This window comes from Sander vitreus, chromosome 15 (assembly GCF_031162955.1).
Source record: "Sander vitreus isolate 19-12246 chromosome 15, sanVit1, whole genome shotgun sequence".
Lineage (NCBI taxonomy): Eukaryota > Metazoa > Chordata > Actinopteri > Perciformes > Percidae > Sander > Sander vitreus.
Window position 1 is genome coordinate 7,565,787 of NC_135869.1, and position 18,704 is coordinate 7,584,490.

At 40.6% G+C, this 18,704-nt stretch overlaps 3 protein-coding genes across 4 annotated transcripts; 2 read left to right on the forward strand and 1 right to left on the reverse strand.

Moving 5' to 3' along the window:
- Positions 1-2,653: 2,653 nt before the first annotated feature.
- On the forward strand, positions 2,654-6,348 carry LOC144530458 (uncharacterized). 2 transcript variants are annotated; one of them, XM_078270039.1, is made up of 2 exons: positions 2,654-3,227; positions 4,321-6,348. In XM_078270039.1, the coding sequence occupies exons 1-2, from the start codon at positions 3,035-3,037 to the stop codon at positions 5,355-5,357; spliced, it is 1,230 nt and encodes a 409-aa protein (XP_078126165.1). In that variant the 5' UTR covers positions 2,654-3,034; the 3' UTR covers positions 5,358-6,348. The 2 variants fall into 2 exon arrangements, with proteins under 2 accessions (XP_078126165.1, XP_078126166.1); XM_078270040.1 differs by having other exon boundaries at positions 2,658-2,740.
- An 81-nt stretch (positions 6,349-6,429) lies between these two features.
- LOC144529998 (uncharacterized) lies at positions 6,430-7,985 on the reverse strand. Its single transcript, XM_078269398.1, has 3 exons — positions 7,820-7,985; positions 7,291-7,640; positions 6,430-7,109 (listed from the first exon to the last, which is right to left on the reverse strand). The coding sequence occupies exons 1-3, from the start codon at positions 7,983-7,985 to the stop codon at positions 6,819-6,821; spliced, it is 807 nt and encodes a 268-aa protein (XP_078125524.1). The 3' UTR covers positions 6,430-6,818.
- An 800-nt stretch (positions 7,986-8,785) lies between these two features.
- On the forward strand, positions 8,786-18,248 carry LOC144530457 (uncharacterized). The gene is made up of 2 exons (XM_078270038.1): positions 8,786-9,645; positions 13,956-18,248. Exons 1-2 carry the CDS (start codon positions 9,453-9,455, stop codon positions 15,155-15,157), a joined length of 1,395 nt encoding a protein of 464 aa, XP_078126164.1. The 5' UTR covers positions 8,786-9,452; the 3' UTR covers positions 15,158-18,248.
- The last annotated feature ends 456 nt before the right edge of the window (positions 18,249-18,704 follow it).

An 18,704-nucleotide genomic window follows, 5' to 3' on the forward strand; every position in this document is an offset into this window, starting at 1 on the left:
TATGTAAGGTTGTAATGTTTATTGAATGGAAATGACAGCCTTATTTTTATATTTTAAGTAGGATGCCGAATTGTTCAAAATTGTTTGTATCACATGATATTTGTGAAAATATGCAAATAAAGTTGAAAAATAAAAGGATCCGGTGCGAGCAGCTACCAGGGTAACTGGTCATCCGGACATATTCAAGTCTGGTGAAATTGAGTATGCTGTACACCGACTTTTTATTGACTTTATTTTCCCCTTCCAGTTTATTGTCCAACTTCAAGACTGACAGTGTTTGCTGGGCCTACATCACATGGCTCACATCTGTGGAACAAGGCAGCAGAGAACGTTGATGTTTTTAAAAGGAAACTACAGACCTACCTGGCTTTGGATAAATGGGATTTATTTTATTGATCTCTTTTTTCTGTTTATTTATTTACTTATTTATCTAAGTATTTACATTTTAAGTCTGTTTTTGTTAATACATTGTCTTATTCTATTTTACTCTCATGTTCTCTTATTTTTTATTATTTTTATTTCATTATTTTGTATTGTATATGTCTTATTCTTCTACCGTTCTCATTTAAATTAAACTGTATCTTACTTTCCTTTACAAGTTTTTGCCGATTGCTTACACACGGAAATCAAAAGTATTACACAATTATCAAAACCTTACACTCAAGGAGCAAATCACTGGCCCAGATGTGCACCACTATAAGCACAATGTCAGCCTCACACTTTATGCAAAACAATACACGAGAAATAAAGGATATTTTCCTCAGTCTGCATCATTGGTCACTTTCTCTGAGTAGGCCTACTTCAATCACAGTACTCTAATCACTGAGAAGTAGAATTGCTGTGTTTAAGGTTAGCAACAGCAGTGGGTAACTGGTTCAAACTGAATTAAGTCATGAAAGGTGTGTGTTTGGGAAACTGCAATACCTTACTCCGCCTCTAGTGTGTGTATGTGTGTGTGTGTGTGTGTGTGTGTGTGTGTGACATTATTTATGTATGTTTTGTTTTTTGTGGTCTGTGAGTATATAGTAGGTCTATATATGTAGCAAATTGTAAAGAATGCGTTAAAAATTGGATATGATATGAATATGAAGCCACTCATGATTATTATTATTATATAGTAGTGGAAAATGGGTAGTATTAAATAAGCTTTTGCTTCTTCCTATTCCTTTTTGCACATGTTAAGTTAATGTTGTGTTTTGTTCGTTTGGCTTTTATCGTAGCTATTATTATTTTGTTTTAAATAAAGCCTCCATTCATTCATATGGATGTGAATAGTAAGTTTGGCATGCTGAAGCTTTTTTTTACCTGAGGGGACAGGTGTGACAAGTTCTGCATCCCTGCGGAGAATTGCATCCACAAGTGAAAATGATTTTTAAGGCAAAGGACTGTTTAAAAACTATATACACTGCTGTCATTTTCATCAATGATGATAAATCATAAATCAGGATGTGTATAATTTTTGAATTTGTTTTCGGCAGCGATGAGTGTTAAGAGACATGCATTATTTGCCAGAAATTATTGCTGCTGCCCGAATGGATGCAATTCTTGCAGGGATGCAAAACTCGGCACAACACCGGGAGACAGAATGTGAAGTATAGATTTACTTAAGGAGGCAACAAAAAGTATTCAAGTTAATTCGTATTATCAATTAATTAAATTCAGTAATTGCTTTGGTGCAACTAAGCAGCTGATTCAAAACTAAAGGAAGAGGTCAGTATGTCCTGTAGACATGACAGTAAAGTCACTTGGTGGAGCTGTTGTATAAAACATGGATGAAATGATAGCAAAGGGTCTTGTCTTGGTTCATCCATTCTCTTCACCTTTTAAATGGGGTCTCTCTCTCTCTCTTTTAATCTCACTCTCTATATATATTTTTCAAGATTTTCTGACAAAATATTCTCTTTTATTTTTACAGAAAATAGTTTTTATATCAATACCCCAACTTTTTTTTTTTTTTAAATGAATTCATATGACCCCTTCATCCTCATTTCTGCCAGGTGTAGGCTTAAACAGTACTGTGAACTACACTTACCATCACCACTCGGCTACATTATTTTCACACGAGTTTGTAGCATGCATGCTTCACCACCTGCAATTCACTCTTTAGATGTTTTGCATCACAGCGCTGTGACATTCACATCAGGAGAAGTTTTAGAACCCATCACTGTGACTTGTAAAGGAGTGTAGCATATATTGTTCCTCTCTGTCAGTTAGAAGAGACCCCAGTTTATATTTAAAAAGCACTTTTAGGAAAACAGCAGCTTAATGTTGCAACTCTCTCTTTCATACATGCAGCAGGCAATTCAAAGTGATATACACAAAATATACAACAAGCATAAAAAAGTCAAAAAAGAATAAAGTGTAGGCTATCAACAAGAGGTCACATCATTTTAGTGCAAATTAGCAGCAGCTAGACAGTAGCCCCTTTAGACAGTAGGGGCAAACATAAACGATTTGAGCCGATTTTTTAAAAAGGGCCAGAGTTGGGGCAGCTATTTAGCGACATTATTAATTTTTTTGAAAGACATTAAATTATCTAAAAGAATCAAGTTGTGTTGTTGTTTTTCTGCATAATCTCTTGCTCCACCCTCCACTGCAGTTGGATGTGGTAATGCACCTTTAAGATGGTTTGCAAACCGCCAATAAACTCTAAAGAAGAAGAAGGAGCAGAAGGAAAAAGAAGTCCTGTAAAAGTCCTCCGTTCAGTTTTTGTATACACCCATGAACCATTCCCATCCCGGTGGGTGGAATACGTTTTTAGGGAGTCCCAACAGCAGAGTCCCTTTGTTGTGTTGAGAAAGTGTGGATCCACCAGAGCCTCTGTATGTCTGGATAAACCTGTCTGAATGGACTTCGTGTTGTTTTAACTTTCTTTCTGAACGTTTTACCTCGGACTCATCTTTCCGGACCGGTAACGTTAGGTTAGCTACAAAGCTATCGAAGTTAGCGTAGCATGCTAGCTGGTTAGCAGCACAGAGCTAGCGTGTTTTTGATCGAGTTTGTGTGGACGAACAGTTTCTGTCATTGCGTGAAGATGTCTAAAGTGCAAATGCTGAGAGCGTCGGTGAAGCAGCGACTAACTGCGGCTGCTGAAGAGATATTTGTGCTGTTTGAAAGAACGATAGCAGAGTACGAGGAGGAACGGTGTCGGTCAAAAGAGGAGAACGAGCGACAACGGAAACTTCTGGACGCCGTTTTCACCCCTCAGCTTCGGTTACACAGGACAGGTTTGGTTTGTTCATTTACGAACACTCTTCTCTCCTCCCTGAGTTGAAAAGTAACTGAGCATTTACTTAAATAACGCTACACAGTGTAGGACATTAAAACATATTTCGAGGGCAACTATAAAAAAACAGAAAATTAGTCGAAAAGTACGGTGGCCGACAGGGACAAACGCCCTGCAACTTAAGAAAACACACACAAATAGACAAAACACAAGCAAATAAAAAAACAACTTAATTAATTTGACAACACATGTTGCAGCATTCAGCAAACGCGCTGCAAATGCACACAACACAACCAAATACATAAACGCGCTGCAAATATGAAACGATGCAAAAAGAAAAGCACACAAACCCAGAAAACAAATGCAACAAAAAAACGCAGCATCCAGATTACACAACGGAAGTTCTCCAGACCTCTAGAGGGAGCAGTTAAGTGGAACAGCTGGATTTTTCGACCCCACGGGGAGAGAGCGCTCTGCCTTTTTATTAGAGTCGGGTATGGCTGCAGCCTGGAGAACTCCATAGACTGTATATTAAATTAATATTATTATTATTAATAACATAATATATTAATAATATACAGTCTATGCTCCCGTCTCATGCCCTCCCGATTGGTGCCGTCCCCGAGCTTCGGCTTTTCAAAATAAAAGCTTGCGTCTGGTCTCCACAATATGAATACAGATTAATCACTTATTTTGTTGGTAACTGTTGTTGTCTAATCACAATATTACACTTGAGGAGGCCTATACTTCAGTAATGCGCCTTTCGGACCTCGACATTAAACCCTCTCATGTAATATGGCTTAAACAAACATCAACGTTAAATGCTGATGCAGTTTTAAATGTTTTATCACCACGAGTTTACAGACGTCTCTGCTGATTGAGTATCACCTGTGACCTGAGAGACACACCCACCAAACGAGAGAAAACATATCTCAAACATAGACTTAATATTTACAGTCTATGCAGTTGTTTTTTTTTCCTCTCTCTCTCAGAGTGCAGCAGATCAACAAAATGAACAGCTATTCAAGTTTTTGAGCTGTGATGTGAATGAAAAACATTATTTCTCTGTAACATCTCTGTCTGTTTTCGTGCAGATGTCCAGCAGCTGTCGGTGAGTAAAGAAGAGGTTCCCCCTGAGCAGTGGGAGTGGAGCCCCAGTCTGGACCAGCAGCACCCAGAGCCCCCACACATTAAAGAGGAACAGGAGGAACTCTGGATCAGTCAGGAGAGAGAGCAGCTTCAAGGGCTGGAGGAGGCTGATATCACCAAGTTCCCATTCACTCCTGTCCCTGTGAAGAGTGAAGATGATGAAGAGAAACCTCAGCCCTCACAGCTTCATCAAAGACAAACTGAACAGATGGAAACAGAAGCTGATAGAGAGGACTGTGGAGGACCAGAACCAGCCAGGAACTCAGATCCAGATATAGCTTTACATATAAATACTGACGACCAGACTGGAGACTCTTCTGAACCTGAGACTGATGACAGTTATGAGTGGAAAGAGACCGGAGAAGCTCAGTCAGGTTTAAACTCTTTGGAAAATGATGATGATGATGATTTTGTCAGTGATTCCAGCTGTACTACTGATGAGAAAACATTCAGCTGCTCTGATTGTGGGAAAAGATTTGAATGCAAGGCATGGCTGAAGCAACACATGAGAACTCATACCGGAGAAAAACCTTTCAGCTGCTCAGTTTGTAAGAAATCTTTTGCAAAGAGTGGAAATTTACAGGCACACATGAGAACCCACACAGGAGAGAAACGATTAAGCTGCTCCGTGTGTCAGAAGAAGTTTAGCCACAACACACATGTGAAGAACCACATGAGATCTCATACAGGAGAGAAACCTTTCAGCTGCTCAGTTTGTAAGATATCTTTTACACGGAAAGACAGTTTACAGAAACACGTGAGAACCCACACAGGAGAGAAGCCCTTCCCCTGCTCCGTTTGTAAAAAATCTTTTGCACAGAGTTATACTTTACAGGTACACATGAGAATCCACACGGGAGAAAAACCTTTCAGCTGCTCAGTTTGTAAGGAACTTTTTGCACACAAAATAAATTTACATGTACACATGAGAACCCACACAGGAGAGAAACCGTTGGACGACCAGAGCCAGACAGGAACTTAGAACCACATAGACATCCAGAACCAGATACTGATGACAAGACTGGAGACTCTTCTGAACCTGAGACTGATAGACAGTGATGATTGTCTGTGAATGACAATCATTACTGGCTAAGTGTAGTTAAAGACTTAAACAAATGAACTAGGCAGCCACATGACATGTCAGATATCAGAACTATGTTTTTGACAGCAGCGGCAGTAAAACTGCTGGTTCAGATGAAAGTTTCAGCGGTGATAAAAGTCTGGCTTAAAAGAATGTAGAAACAGTTCTGGACATGTTTGACATGAGAGCACATTACAGAAAGCAGTCCTCTCTCCTCAGACCCAAGCCAGGTTCCTGAGTCTTGCTTGCTACCTGCTGGTTAAAGAACGGGAAGGGGGTTAGCCCCGGAGATAGCAACAACTTCAGCTGGTGGGCTGGCTTGCGTCGACTTCGGGTCACATTGACCCGTTTAAATTTTTTGTTTTATATCAGAAAAAATGGGACGTAGAAATAAAAGCTGAAAATGTGTAGAAGAAAATTTTTACAATTTAAAATATTGGAAAAAGCAAAAACAAACGTAAAAAAAAAAGGCGTCAACAACGTTGAGGGAAAAAAAGTGTTTTTTTTCAAGGTTTTTAATGGTGGCCCTATAATATACTGATTATAGTTCCAGGGGAAGGATCGGGATATGGGTCCCATCCAGTGCGCCGTACACAGCCACATCGGGTAAATTGAGGAATTGGTTCAACAGCTTGAATCGTATGGCCCTGCACACCTACACAGCGGTGGACGGTTGTCTGGCTGACACCAAATGTCTGCCACAACCCTGTATTCTGCACAGGTGTCAACATGGGTTATATCAGCTAAATTGGGCCACTTTTTGGTAAATCGTTTGGAACAATAATACAATACCATATATGCCTTTTCCATGTGTTTTTATGATTAATAATGACTGTTTTTGATAATTTTGTGTTGAAATTATGTAATAAAATATAATTATTTAGGCCCTACAGTTCTTGAAACATCAGCTGTGCCAACTTTTTTTGCATGAGCAGTTTCAGGTACAATGGGCCAGCTGTTTCAGGTACAATGGGCCAGCTGTTTCAGGTAAAATGGGCCAGTCAAACTGCAAAAGGAAATAGTAATTTATCATAAATTTTAATTTTAAAACACAGTTGCTTATACAGCAACATAACATTTAAACTGCATTAAACAAACACATTAATGTGCCATTTAAAAAAACCATTTTGGGACAGCATAGATCAGTGAACTGGGTGTGTGTGTGTGTGTGTGTGTGTACACCACATTTAGAACAAAATGTGCAAATTACAAAAATTCAGATTCAGAAATTAATAACTGATATGTTTGTGTGTGATGAAAACATTTTTCAAACGCAGTCTTTGCAAATGAAACCATCATCATCACAGATACCATTCTCTTCACCACAGCTCTCATGAAAGCAGGCAGGACATAGATCACGTTTTACCCATTCCTCAGTAGCCTTAGGGTCATTTGGGTCACCATAGTGGGTGTTGCAGACTTTGAAGGTGATTTGCTTCTCTTGCCCTGCTTTTTTTTCCCTTTCGGTTGCTTGCTGCCCGGGTACTTGCTGGCTTGCTTGGCTGCTTGCTTGCTGGATGACTTTTTTGTTTTAATATATTCAATGTGTTGCTCACTTGTGAGGTTATATGATGGTGGCTTCACTCTCTTTCTGATGGCCCTCTCCCTTTGCGGCATTGAGATCAAGTCAGTGAATGTGACCGATCTCACAGACTGAACAGAAAGAAAATAACAAAAAGAGCCTATGTTATTGCAAGAAATACAATAATTATTTGGTGTACATTTGATATGATTAGGGACTAAATTGTGTGTATGTGTGTGCATGCGTATGTTTGCGTGAGCATGCATGTGTAACATGTCATGTAGCCTAAAAGTAGTATAAAATATCACTTACTGTGGAGGTGGAAGGTCCCTCATCCTGGGAGTGGGTTTCTTCCTGTGGTGTGAACTGATTGAAGAGGTCATTATCTTCTTCCAGTACATCCTCTAACACAACCTCTTCAAGCACCACCTTCTCATCTTCTGGGGAAAAGTACAGTGGTTCCACAGGTTGCAGGGGTGTCAGGGAAGCAGAGGACTGAGGTCTGGCTGGCGGATCGGCAGGCGACTGAGGTCTGGCTGGCGGGTGGGAGGGCTGATGTCCAGAGAGCAGGGCTGATGGCTGACGGGCAGAGTGGGTCAAGGTCAGCAGGGGCGACCATGGTCCAGTGGGCGAGGGTGGGCGGGGGTAAGAGACACTGCGGCCTTATGGGCGGGGTTGGGAGAGACTGCGGCCTTGTGGGCGGGGATGGTAGAGTGGATGGTAGCACTCTTTCGGTGGTCTTGCTGGGGGCAAAAGCAGTCTCAGGGAGAATATCTTTGAGAGGGAACATCCCTGTCCCCCGGAACCCTGCCTGGGCATTTTCAATAGTGGCAGCCTTTGCCCAAGCCCTGCTGAACACCGCAAAGAACTCCGTCCTTGACGGCTTCTGCCCAGCCATCATCCTTGTCCACTTCCTCCCTTCCTGGTCCCAGTGGTGTTTTAGACTCTTGAAAATGGCCTTGTCCGCCGGTTGCAGCGCGTGGGTTGTGTGGGAAGGGTGTGCACATTCTTGCTCTTCAGTAGCTTAATGAACTCCAGGTTATAGACGTGGCTACTGTGGCCGTCAAGGAGGAGAAGGTGGGGCCTGGGGTCATCCTTGGGGAGGGACTGAATGAACATTTGACCCCACTCCAGAAAGAGGTCAGAGGTAATCCAGCCATTGTCTGAACACCTTACGCTGGTGTTCTCCGGGCATCTCTGTAGCCACTCAGAACGAACTCGCTTCCCCTTAAAAATAATTATCGTTCGACTGTATGTGCCTTCTGCATTGTAGCTTGTTCGTCTCTGTCAGTTAGAAGAGCACTTCTAGGAAAACGGAAGCTTAATCTTGCACCTCCTCTCTTTCATACACAGAGGCAATTCAAAGTGATCTACACAAAATATACAACAAGACAACACTTTTTCCATTGGTCCATCGTCCACCAAAAAGAAGGCGTTATTTCCAAATCCATGTGTTGTGAGGTTACTTCCGGTCACAAACAAAAATCCTACCATGTGGATGTCGATTATTTTCAAGTTAGTCTTTTGATCTTAATCTAATCAACAGACGGTCCCCCAGACAGAGAGATAACAGAAGTTCTTCCTGCCATGTGAACAAAGAGCCTCCTCCTGATCAAGCTGCAGATGGCAGGATGACGATTGGGATGCAATTTTGCTGCCTAACTCAGCTGCAGCGTACATTGTGAATACATCAAAACATAAAAGTACATTGATAGATGAAGTAACTTAACTTTTTTTTTAAAACTCAACATTAGCAATAAAACAACAAGCCTATAATTTACCATTAATTAAACCACAACAATGTACATTACAATTACACTGAATTATATTTTCAACACACACACACACACACACAACAGGGGCCTAAGGACAAACTTTCTGTAGAGTCACACACAAACTTTCCGGACCTGAAGGCGTTATAAAACCTAGAGTTAGATCTGAAATAAGGCTTCACTCTACAAAGTCTTTTAAGTATTTATTGTAAGTATTTATTCTTTGCGCATAAAATGTTCATTTAAGTCTGAGAGAATGAACAACGAGTTTTGGGAGAGCAGCATCCTTACAGAGTTTCTTACAAGGCTGAAAGCAAAGGGAGGAGGGGAATAGACCCTTTCCACAAACTGAAGACAGAAACTGTGAAATGTTAGCAATAGAACAAACCTATAATTTACCACTAATTCAATGAATTAAACCACAAAAAATGTAATTTACAATTACATTGTCTTAGCTAAATACATTGGGTATATAAGAGTACACAGTTACTAATTTCCTCACAGGATTAATAATTAATGAGGCCTGTTGGTGACCTCTCCTCAGATCGCTACATTAAGACAGCGCCGCCCTTCACGCCCTTTGAAGGGGTCTTAACAAAGAGCATTACGGTGAAGTGTGTTTTTCCCCAGAGTTTGTGTCAAAAACGGGTCTGTTTGACGGAGTTCGTGTAGGAAAAAAACAATTTGTGTGATTGTGTGAAGATGTCTAAGGTCCAAATGCTGAGAGCGTCGGTGAAGCAGCGACTAACTGCGGCTGCTGAAGAGATATTTGTGCTGTTTGAAAGAACGATAGCAGAGTACGAGGAGGAACGGTGTCGGTCAAAAGAGGAGAACGAGCGACAACGGGAACTTCTGGACGCTGTTTTCACCCCTCGGCTTCGGTTACAAAGGACAGGTTTGTTCATTTATAAACACTCTTCTCTCCTCGCTGAGACGGAAAGTAACTGCGAGCATTTACTCAAGCACCCAGTGTCGGACAATAGGCTAGCTACAAAAGGGTTTTCACGGCGCGTCATCAGACCCAAAGTCGCCATGTTCAGCGCACTGCCTGATCAGTTCTACGCTTGCGCGAACACCGGCAAACTTCACAGCTCTATGCACGCATTGGCGTAAGGATGTTTGGACATTTCTGGTTACCAGAATAAAACATTAGACAGTAACAGTAGACCGTTATGATGGCAGAGATGAAGTTTATAAGGTGTTTGCTGGAGTTGCCTAAAGTATCTGTTAATGATATACGGAGGGTCGTCCGGCCATCCAGTACAACACCATGTAGCAAATTAAATAAAGGCTTCAAATTTTACGCTTCATAATTTCTTTGCAACTTTGAAGGCAATTTGCTAACGCTAGCTAGCCTGAGCTAGAAGCCTTGCTTTGGTGTTTTAAGTCATGACTTCGTCCTGCTTCAGGTTAATCATGCTTTAAATAAAGTTTAAGCATGTGTATACCTCTCACTCGATGAAAGTATCAGGTAAAAACAGAGCTACAAATGAGATCTCTGTGAGAGACCAGCAAACTCCTAGCAAACTATTATGTAGCTCAATGCTGGACATTTCACCCCAAATTCTGGTCACTTTACTGTATTTGTATAGTATTTGGTTTAGAAGTCTTTATTGGTGATTTTTTTTTTTACGGTACAAAGTCCTGCTACATACGTACATATATAGCTAGCTATATATGCTCCGCTATGTCGCGTTAGCATGCAGCTATAATAGTTAGCTATGAGTATGCTAACGTTAGATTGTAGTGGAACGAAGCAGCACTTTCTAACGTCAACCTGAAGACATGTACCCTGAGCTGTGTGTAACATGAGACGTTGTGATGGGGATAGGTGAATCCAGGTCCTGGGGTCAATCAATCAGTAACCCCATTTGCTCCCACAGAGCCACTTTCTCTGGAATGTGCCCTCTAACCATATACCTCAGCCAAATGGAACCATGTTTATTATACCTCAGACTTTAAGTCAATCAGATACTACACACTTCATGGCATTAATAATAGACAGTCTATGGTTATTACTCAAGACGAAGTATTAAAATTAAAAACATTAACATAACACAACAACGACGTCGCTACACGGTTTTGGATCAGTGACAAGTCTCGATTGTTTGTAGCTATGACCATTGTATAATAAAGATTTAATAAAAAAGTTGTGATGTTTGGTCGTAGTGTTTCAATGCATGCGTGGTACAAATCGCACAGGGACAGTTTCTACCAAAGACGGGCTTTGTTTTCTACTACGTAATTATGCGCATGCGCAGAACGGATCGTACAGGCGGTACGGATCGGGTACTGACACAGGCACTGAAGTAGATCCCGAACGGCGTTAAGGAAAATGGTTAATTATTGCCGTGTTTTAGGTTGTACCAATAGGTCAGACCGAGAAAAACATTTGGAATATTATCGACTTCCAAAAGTTATTAAAAACCAGGGAGAGGAATGTCAGAAGAGGAAAGGAGGCAAAGCTCAACCAGGATCTACGAGGGAAAAATCTCTTGTTCGGTCTTTGAAATGAAAAAAAAACTATTGAGAGTCACTTGGCTACACCTTGAGTATCACAATGATATCATACAGTTAAGGTTAGGTTGATTAAAGATGTTATTGCATTACTTATTTGGCCTTCACAACACATTGATCGTTATTGACTTGGTACTGGGTCTCCCTCACCCATCCACACACCATCTGGTTATAGGCCTCCAAACTTTTGTATTGATTTAAGGTCTTCCGCTGTGTATGGGGTCGGCGAGAAAACCATGTAGTTGACTATATCGGGATATGTAAGTAGAATGTAGTAAGAATCACCGGGTCGCCATGGATCCAAGAGGAGGGAGCCAACTTGTAGGGATCTGCACCGCCAGTAAACTGTAATTTCTCAAAATATCGCGCCTTTTTTTGTGGTCCATGTCCTTCCCTATATGCCTTTGCATCTTGGACGCGTTTTGATGAGCTTTTCTGTTGTTTAGACATAAAGTATTAAAGTAACCAAAGTGCACAATACTCCATTACTCCATTCAGTTGTTTACACCGAGTGCCTCCAATATGGCCGCGCATCCAGGTTACCACCCAGAACGTGACGTTGGTGAAAACCCTCTATAAAAAAAAATAACAAATTAGTCGTAAAGCAGTTTTTAAATGCGAAATGAGCTATAGATGAAAATGCATACAGTAGGCTAAATCACCGCCTTGTGTCTACATGGTTTGATAAAAAAGCACAGGCCTACTGCTATTAGCAATGCATTTATTTGTAACAGCTGTTTGTGTAGACCCGGAAGAAATAAAGTGAATTGAATTAAAATAAAATTAGCCTATGCTTAATATAAGATAAGAATATTGGCCTATATAGGCTGTTGAAATCTTAGGGTCAATTTGCCCACCGCTCATGTTTTGTAGTCATATTCTGAGAACAGGTGTTGCACCGAAAGATGACCCATCAGAAACTGTGACTGTAACTGCTTAATAAAGAGTTAAACTTCAAAATATAGTTTGGGGTAGTCATCCCTTCACACTAATATGGACACACATTTTCTTATTTGGAGTTATCACAGTGGGGTCACATATTCTGACAACTTACCCAATGTGCTGGTCCATTAAATATTTAGTTCTTTATTTTATTTACAGTAGAATATGATTAAGTTTTAAATGTAGGTCTAGTGTAAGGTTTTAGGTAGGTTATTACAAATGTAACTCGTGCATGCAGTCACAAAGAAATACATGTTTAGAAACATTTCAGAGTAAATGTACCTTAATATATTTTATTTACTTTCAGATAAACATATGTTACTAATATGGTCACCAGCGGTTTACTCTCTCTTTAGGAAGCAATAACAAACCGCGAATAATCATACAGCTTGCACCCGTGGATATAATGTATTAATGTTTACACCGTTTGCGTAGACGCTCTTCTTCGCCCTCCATTGTCTACCACGCACGGGCAGATGATGTGCAGCAGCACCCTCTGCAGTCACAGTTTGTAATGGGTCACAGCTTTATGTGCAACACCGGTCTATTTTGTTTGGGCTAAATGCGCCGTTCTCCGGTCGAAAACTTTTTTTGTTGTTGGACAGTTTAAAGTATAAAGGATCTTAACTCCACAATGTGCTGGTAGCTGGCTAATAACACGAGATTTAAGCAGGTCAAACGATTATTTTAGCACCCTTGTCTACCAGAGAAGACTTGTTAGCTGTTAGTAAGCTAATGTTGGTTATGTATTAGCAAGCACTTGCAAACATAGTAGCTACTATAGCTTTCTGAGTTATCCACATTCCACAATAACACAAGTTGCATACTGTGTACAAAGTGCAGCTTTAGCTTAACATATTTGCCTTTTCCCCCCCTTCATTTCTGACACTGCAAGTACTGTACTTAGGTACAACATTGACGCAGATGCCGTTGCTTGAAACATTCAGATTAATAAAACAAAGTATAAGTCAACTAATAAATGATAAGGTGTTATTATATGTTTGATTGTAACCAGTCCTGTTTGTAATATGAATGGACAGGATATCAAGGCGTAGTTGTGCCAGGGAGGGGTTGCGGTTTGGTGCGCCGGGGATGTTGTCGCTGGTTTTTGCAGATGATGTGGTCATGATGTGGTCATGATGGCATCATCGGCCTTCAGCACTCACTGGATCCGTTCGCATCTGAGTGTGAAGGCATCCAAACCCCAAAGGACCATAATCGATCAGCAGAACTGAATCAGAAAATGCAGCTACACTCTGTCTTTAGCTGCAGACTGTTGTACGTCCCCGTGTTGGAATCCTTTCACGTGAAAAACCGCCACACTTTAGACCCTTTAGCTTGAAGCATTTAAACCGTGTTTAAGCAAGCTACTAGCTAACAGTAGGCACATGTTACCTGCTAACAAGTGTTATAAATATTAAGTAGCGTCCTGTGGAGTAATGATTCTGTTGCCTGTAACGTCTGTTTCAGAGCATCAGAAGACAGTGCAGGCATTTAAGTGGCACCAAAACGAGGCTTGGAAATCTGCATTGCCATTCGGTCCGATGGATACTGCTAGTATAACAAACCTATGCCATATTGACATCATTTCGGATTTCAGTAAACAACTCTACTGACACGGCTGAGTGAACAGTTTCTGAACAGAAACAGCTGTCTGATGCTCCTTGATCTATTGACGTTCAATAAGAATAGTTTTTGAGCTGTGATGTGAATGAACAGCAACAATTCTCTGTCTGTTTCCTGCAGATGTTCATCAGCTATCGGCGAGTAAAGAAATGAAAGAGAAACCGGAGAGATGGGGGCTTCAAGGGCTGGAGGGGGCTGACATCACCAAGTTCCCATTAAATTTACAACAAGATACCGAAGACCACGCTGGAGACTCTTCTGAACCTGAGACGGATGCCAGCGGTGAGTGTAGGGAGACCGGAGAAGCTCAGTCAGGTCTAAACTCTTTGAAAAAGGATGACGTTTCTGTCAGTGATTCAAGATGTAGTACTGGTGAGAAACAATTCAGCTGCTCTAAGTGTAGGAAAATATTTGGCTTCACGTCACATCTGAAGAGACACATCAGAACCCACACAGTAGGGAAACCTTTGGAGGACTGTGAAGGACAAGAACCAGCCAGTAACTTAGAACCACATAGACATCCAGAACCAGAAACTGATGACAAGACTGGAGACTCTTCTGAACCTGAGACTGATGACAGTGAGGATCAGGAGGAGAGGCACATGAAAACCCACAAAGGAAAGAACAGATTCAGCTGCAGTGTTTGTGACCAAAGATTCACTTGGCTCCATCAGCTCAGAAACCATCAGCGTGTCTGTTGTCAGTCCTCACAGCTTCATCAAAGACAAACTGAACAGATGGAAACAGAAGCTGATGGAGAGGACTGTGGAGGACCAGAACCAGCCAGGAACTCAGATCCACATAGACATCCAGAACCAGAAACTGATGACAAGACTGGAGACTCTTCTGAACCTGAGACTGATGACAGTGAGGATCAGGAGGAGAGCAGAGAAGCTCAGTCAGGTTTAAAGTCTTTGAAAAAGGATGACGTTGCTGTCAGTGATACCAGATGTACTGGTGAGAAACAATTTAGCTGCTCTAAGTGTACCAAAAGATATGGCAGCATGAAATCTCTGAAGAGACACATGAGAACACACTCAGTAGTGAAACCTGTCCGTTGCTCAGTTTGTAAGAGAGGTTTTCTGTGGAAAAGCCATTTGCAGAGACACATGATAACCCACACAGGAGAGAAAGCTTTCAGCTGCTCAGTTTGTAAGAAATCGTTTGGATATAAAGTTAATTTACAGCAACACGTGAGCTGCCACACAGGAGAGAAAAGATTCAGCTGCTCAGTTTGTAAGAAATGTTTTGCATGGAGTTGTAGTTTAAAGAAGCACATGAAAACCCACAAAGGAAAGAACAGATTCAGCTGCAGTGTTTAAGACCAAAGATTCACTTGGCTCCATCAGCTCAGAAACCATCAGCGTGTCTGTTGTCAGTCCTCACAGCTTCATCAAAGACAAACTGAACAGATGGAAACAGAAGCTGATGGAGAGGACTGTGGAGGACCAGAACCAGCCAGGAACTCAGATCCACATAGACATCCAGAACCAGAAACTGATGACAAGACTGGAGACTCTTCTGAACCTGAGACTGATAGACAGTGATGATTGAAAGAACTATCAGAACTATGTTTTTGACAGCAGTACAACTTCTGGTTCAGATGAAAGTTTCAGCGGTGATGAAACTCTGGATTAAGAGACGTGAGAACACATTACAGAAAGCAGTCCTCTCTCCTCAAGACCCAAGCCAGGTTCCTTTTTTTTTTTTTTTTAAAGATTATTTTTTGGGGCATTTTAGGCCTTTAATTCCACAGGACAGATGGAGACATGAAAGGGGGAAGAGAGGGGGAATGACATGTAGCAAAGGGCCGCAGGTCAGAGCCGGACCCGCGGCCGCTGCGTCAAGGAGTAAACCCCCATATTTTGTATGTGCACCTGCTCCACCAACTGAGCTAACCCGGCCACACAAGCCAGGTTCCTGTGTCTCGCTTGCTACCTGCTGATTAAAAAAAGGGAAGGGGGTTAGCCCCGGAGATAGCAACAACTTCAGCTCAGGCTCACTAACTTAAGGTGGGGTGGCTTTAAGGTGGACCAGCTATTAGTGACAAGCCTCTCCTCCAAGTTTTGCATCATATAAAAAAGTTATGCTAGATGCTAGTGTTTTTTATGGTGGCCCTGTAACGTGTTTAGAGGAAACCAATAATGTGGTAAATCTATGACTTATGGGCTATGCCAAATGTTTAAATAAAGACGGTACCTTTTTCAAATTTACAATCAAAGTCTTTACATATTCTATTTTGATCTGTTTGGGACATATTTGCAACATAAAGTGAATATCCTTCCCTACATTAGCCCTTGGAGTCTTATCACATAGCACTGCAAACTGCTAGAAATGTGGGTGTTTTATTTTGATTCTGGCTATTGTAGAGTTTGTCAGTAGGGCTGCTCGATTATGGAAAAAAATCATAATCACGATTATTTTGGTCAATATTGAAATCACGGTTATTTAACACGAGTACTCACTGACCTTTGGAAAGATGTTGCAATTATTGAATTTAACAAACCAATGAATTAACAGTGGAAACACCTTGAACTGTGAAATTTCCCTTTTTAATACTTTATTAGACAAAATAGGAGTTTACTTGGAAAATAATTTTCTCTCGATGACTGTTTTTGTTAGGAGCGGAAACGGTAATCGGGATTAAAAGTTTGATTAATTACACAGCCCTAGTTGTCGGTCGTGTTTTTAATCAACCTACGTTAATTTCTAAAATCTGATCCTTCTTATCCACTGAGGATTTACACAGGGTTGTCCATGCTTTACTTTTTCTTGTTTTTATTTCTGCAATACTCTGTACATACGTAGGTATAACTCAGGTTTTCCCTCAATCGCCTTCAACGACCTCAAAATGCTGCTGCTAGACATCACTGGTTCAAGACTCCCCGTTTAATATTGCATTGATTTTAGAATTGTATTGTTGACCTCCCAAGGCTTTAAATAACCAGGCCCCTGATTATATTAAAGATGGCCTACCCCTTTATGAGCCTGTGTGCCATGTTAGGTCGCCTGACAGTGGCCTTCTGGTCGTTCGTGCTGTTGGGTCCCCAAACTCTGGAATGATTTACCTGCTGAGATTAGGTTGGCTAAATCTATTGCTGCTTTTAAATCTCTTCTAAAAAATATTCTTTTTAGATGGGATTTCATCTGTGTGTATCCTATTTCATTTTTATTTGATATACTTATGTTGTATTCTGCTGTTTTATTGTATTTCTTCTTGTGCATCACTTTGTATCATTGTTTAGAAAATGAAATGTATTACTATTTCCATCACTGCAGTATATCTGAGGGATGTAGCTGGTGTAAACAGCAAAAGTCTGCGTGAAAACATCTGTCCTTTTGACAGGTTACAGCAACCTGGCCTTTTACGCCCCAAAACATGAATGAGTCCTGAAGGAAAAATTAGTAATTCGCTGAGTCATTCAGCAGAAGCAACAATAGTCATAGTTCCATTATCTTTATTGTGACTATAATTGCCACCGTTCATCACACCCCTAGCCGGCACCGTCAGACACCGCCTACCAAGAGCCTGGGTCTGTCAGAGGTTTCTCCCTTAAAAGGGAGTTCTTCCTCACCACTGTCACATTCATGCATGCTCTTGGGGGAATTACTGGAATTGTTGGGTCTTTGTAAATTATAGAGTGTGGTCTAGACCTACTCTATCTGTAAAGTGTCCTGAGATAACTCTTGTTATGATTTGATACTATAAATAAAATTGAATTGAATATGAAAAGAAAAACTGTGCAAACCCCCTTTATTGCATTTTTACAAATAGAATAAAGCTTTGACAAATCTGAAACTGTGTTTTTAAGAATCTTTAGCCTCTCTAGGATAATTTAGTCCAGATTTGACAAGTCTAGGTGTAGGCCTAGTGGTTTTGGATCTGGACCTGGTCTAATTTCATACATCAATCTATCCTATTGTTAAACCAGCTACATTAAATCCAGTGCAATACTTATCTCAGGGATATACGTCTCCAAGACATTGTCTGTGTTTTTGTTTTTGTTGTTATACAGGTCTTCTTTGTTTTTCCTATTTGGAAGTTTGTCATTTGTAATAATGTTTCATGTATGTCTGTTGGTGTTATTAAGCTCATGTAGGCCTATGCTTGTATGTATGTGTATGTCCTCTTTTTTTTTTTTTTTTTTTTTTTTTATACAAGCAACCCGGGGATGCACAAAGAATTTTAGCCTTGGCTGACAATAAAGTTATATCGTATCGTAATGTGGTCTATGAAAAATAACAGGAAAATCCCCCTTTATTGCATTTTCACAAATGGAATAAAGCTTTCACAAATCTGAAACTGTGTTTTTAAGAATCTTTAACCTCTCTGGGATAAATCAGTCTAGATTTGACAAGTCTAGGTGTAAGCCTAGTGGTTTTGGATCTGGACCTGGTCTAATATGGTCTACATTGGGGGGAACGGTGAAATCCCCCTTTATTACGTTCTCATAAAAACAAAGCTTTCACAAATCTAAAAGTGTGTTTTAGACATATTAATAATTTACCTTAATGACTAACACACTTTCAATACAGTAAGAGGTTCAAAAAACGGAGGATCAGTCACTCATCACTGTAAGTTGTTTCCTTGCTAAATCGGAAGCTTAATTTTACTGTCTATGATCGGAAGCCAACTTCAGTGTCGTCATTAAATCCAGAGCCATGTCTTTCTCTATCACTCTGATTAAATCCATAGGCTACTCACTGTTTTAATACCTCAGCCTGGTACAACGCCCTCACCATCAAACACAAAACAAAACTTGCACGAATAATAAATCAGGCCAGTAAAATAATTGGCTCCACCTAAACAGAACTTTACACCCGTCCAGATCATTGAAAAGCCACTATAATCATTGTTTAAAGTCACGA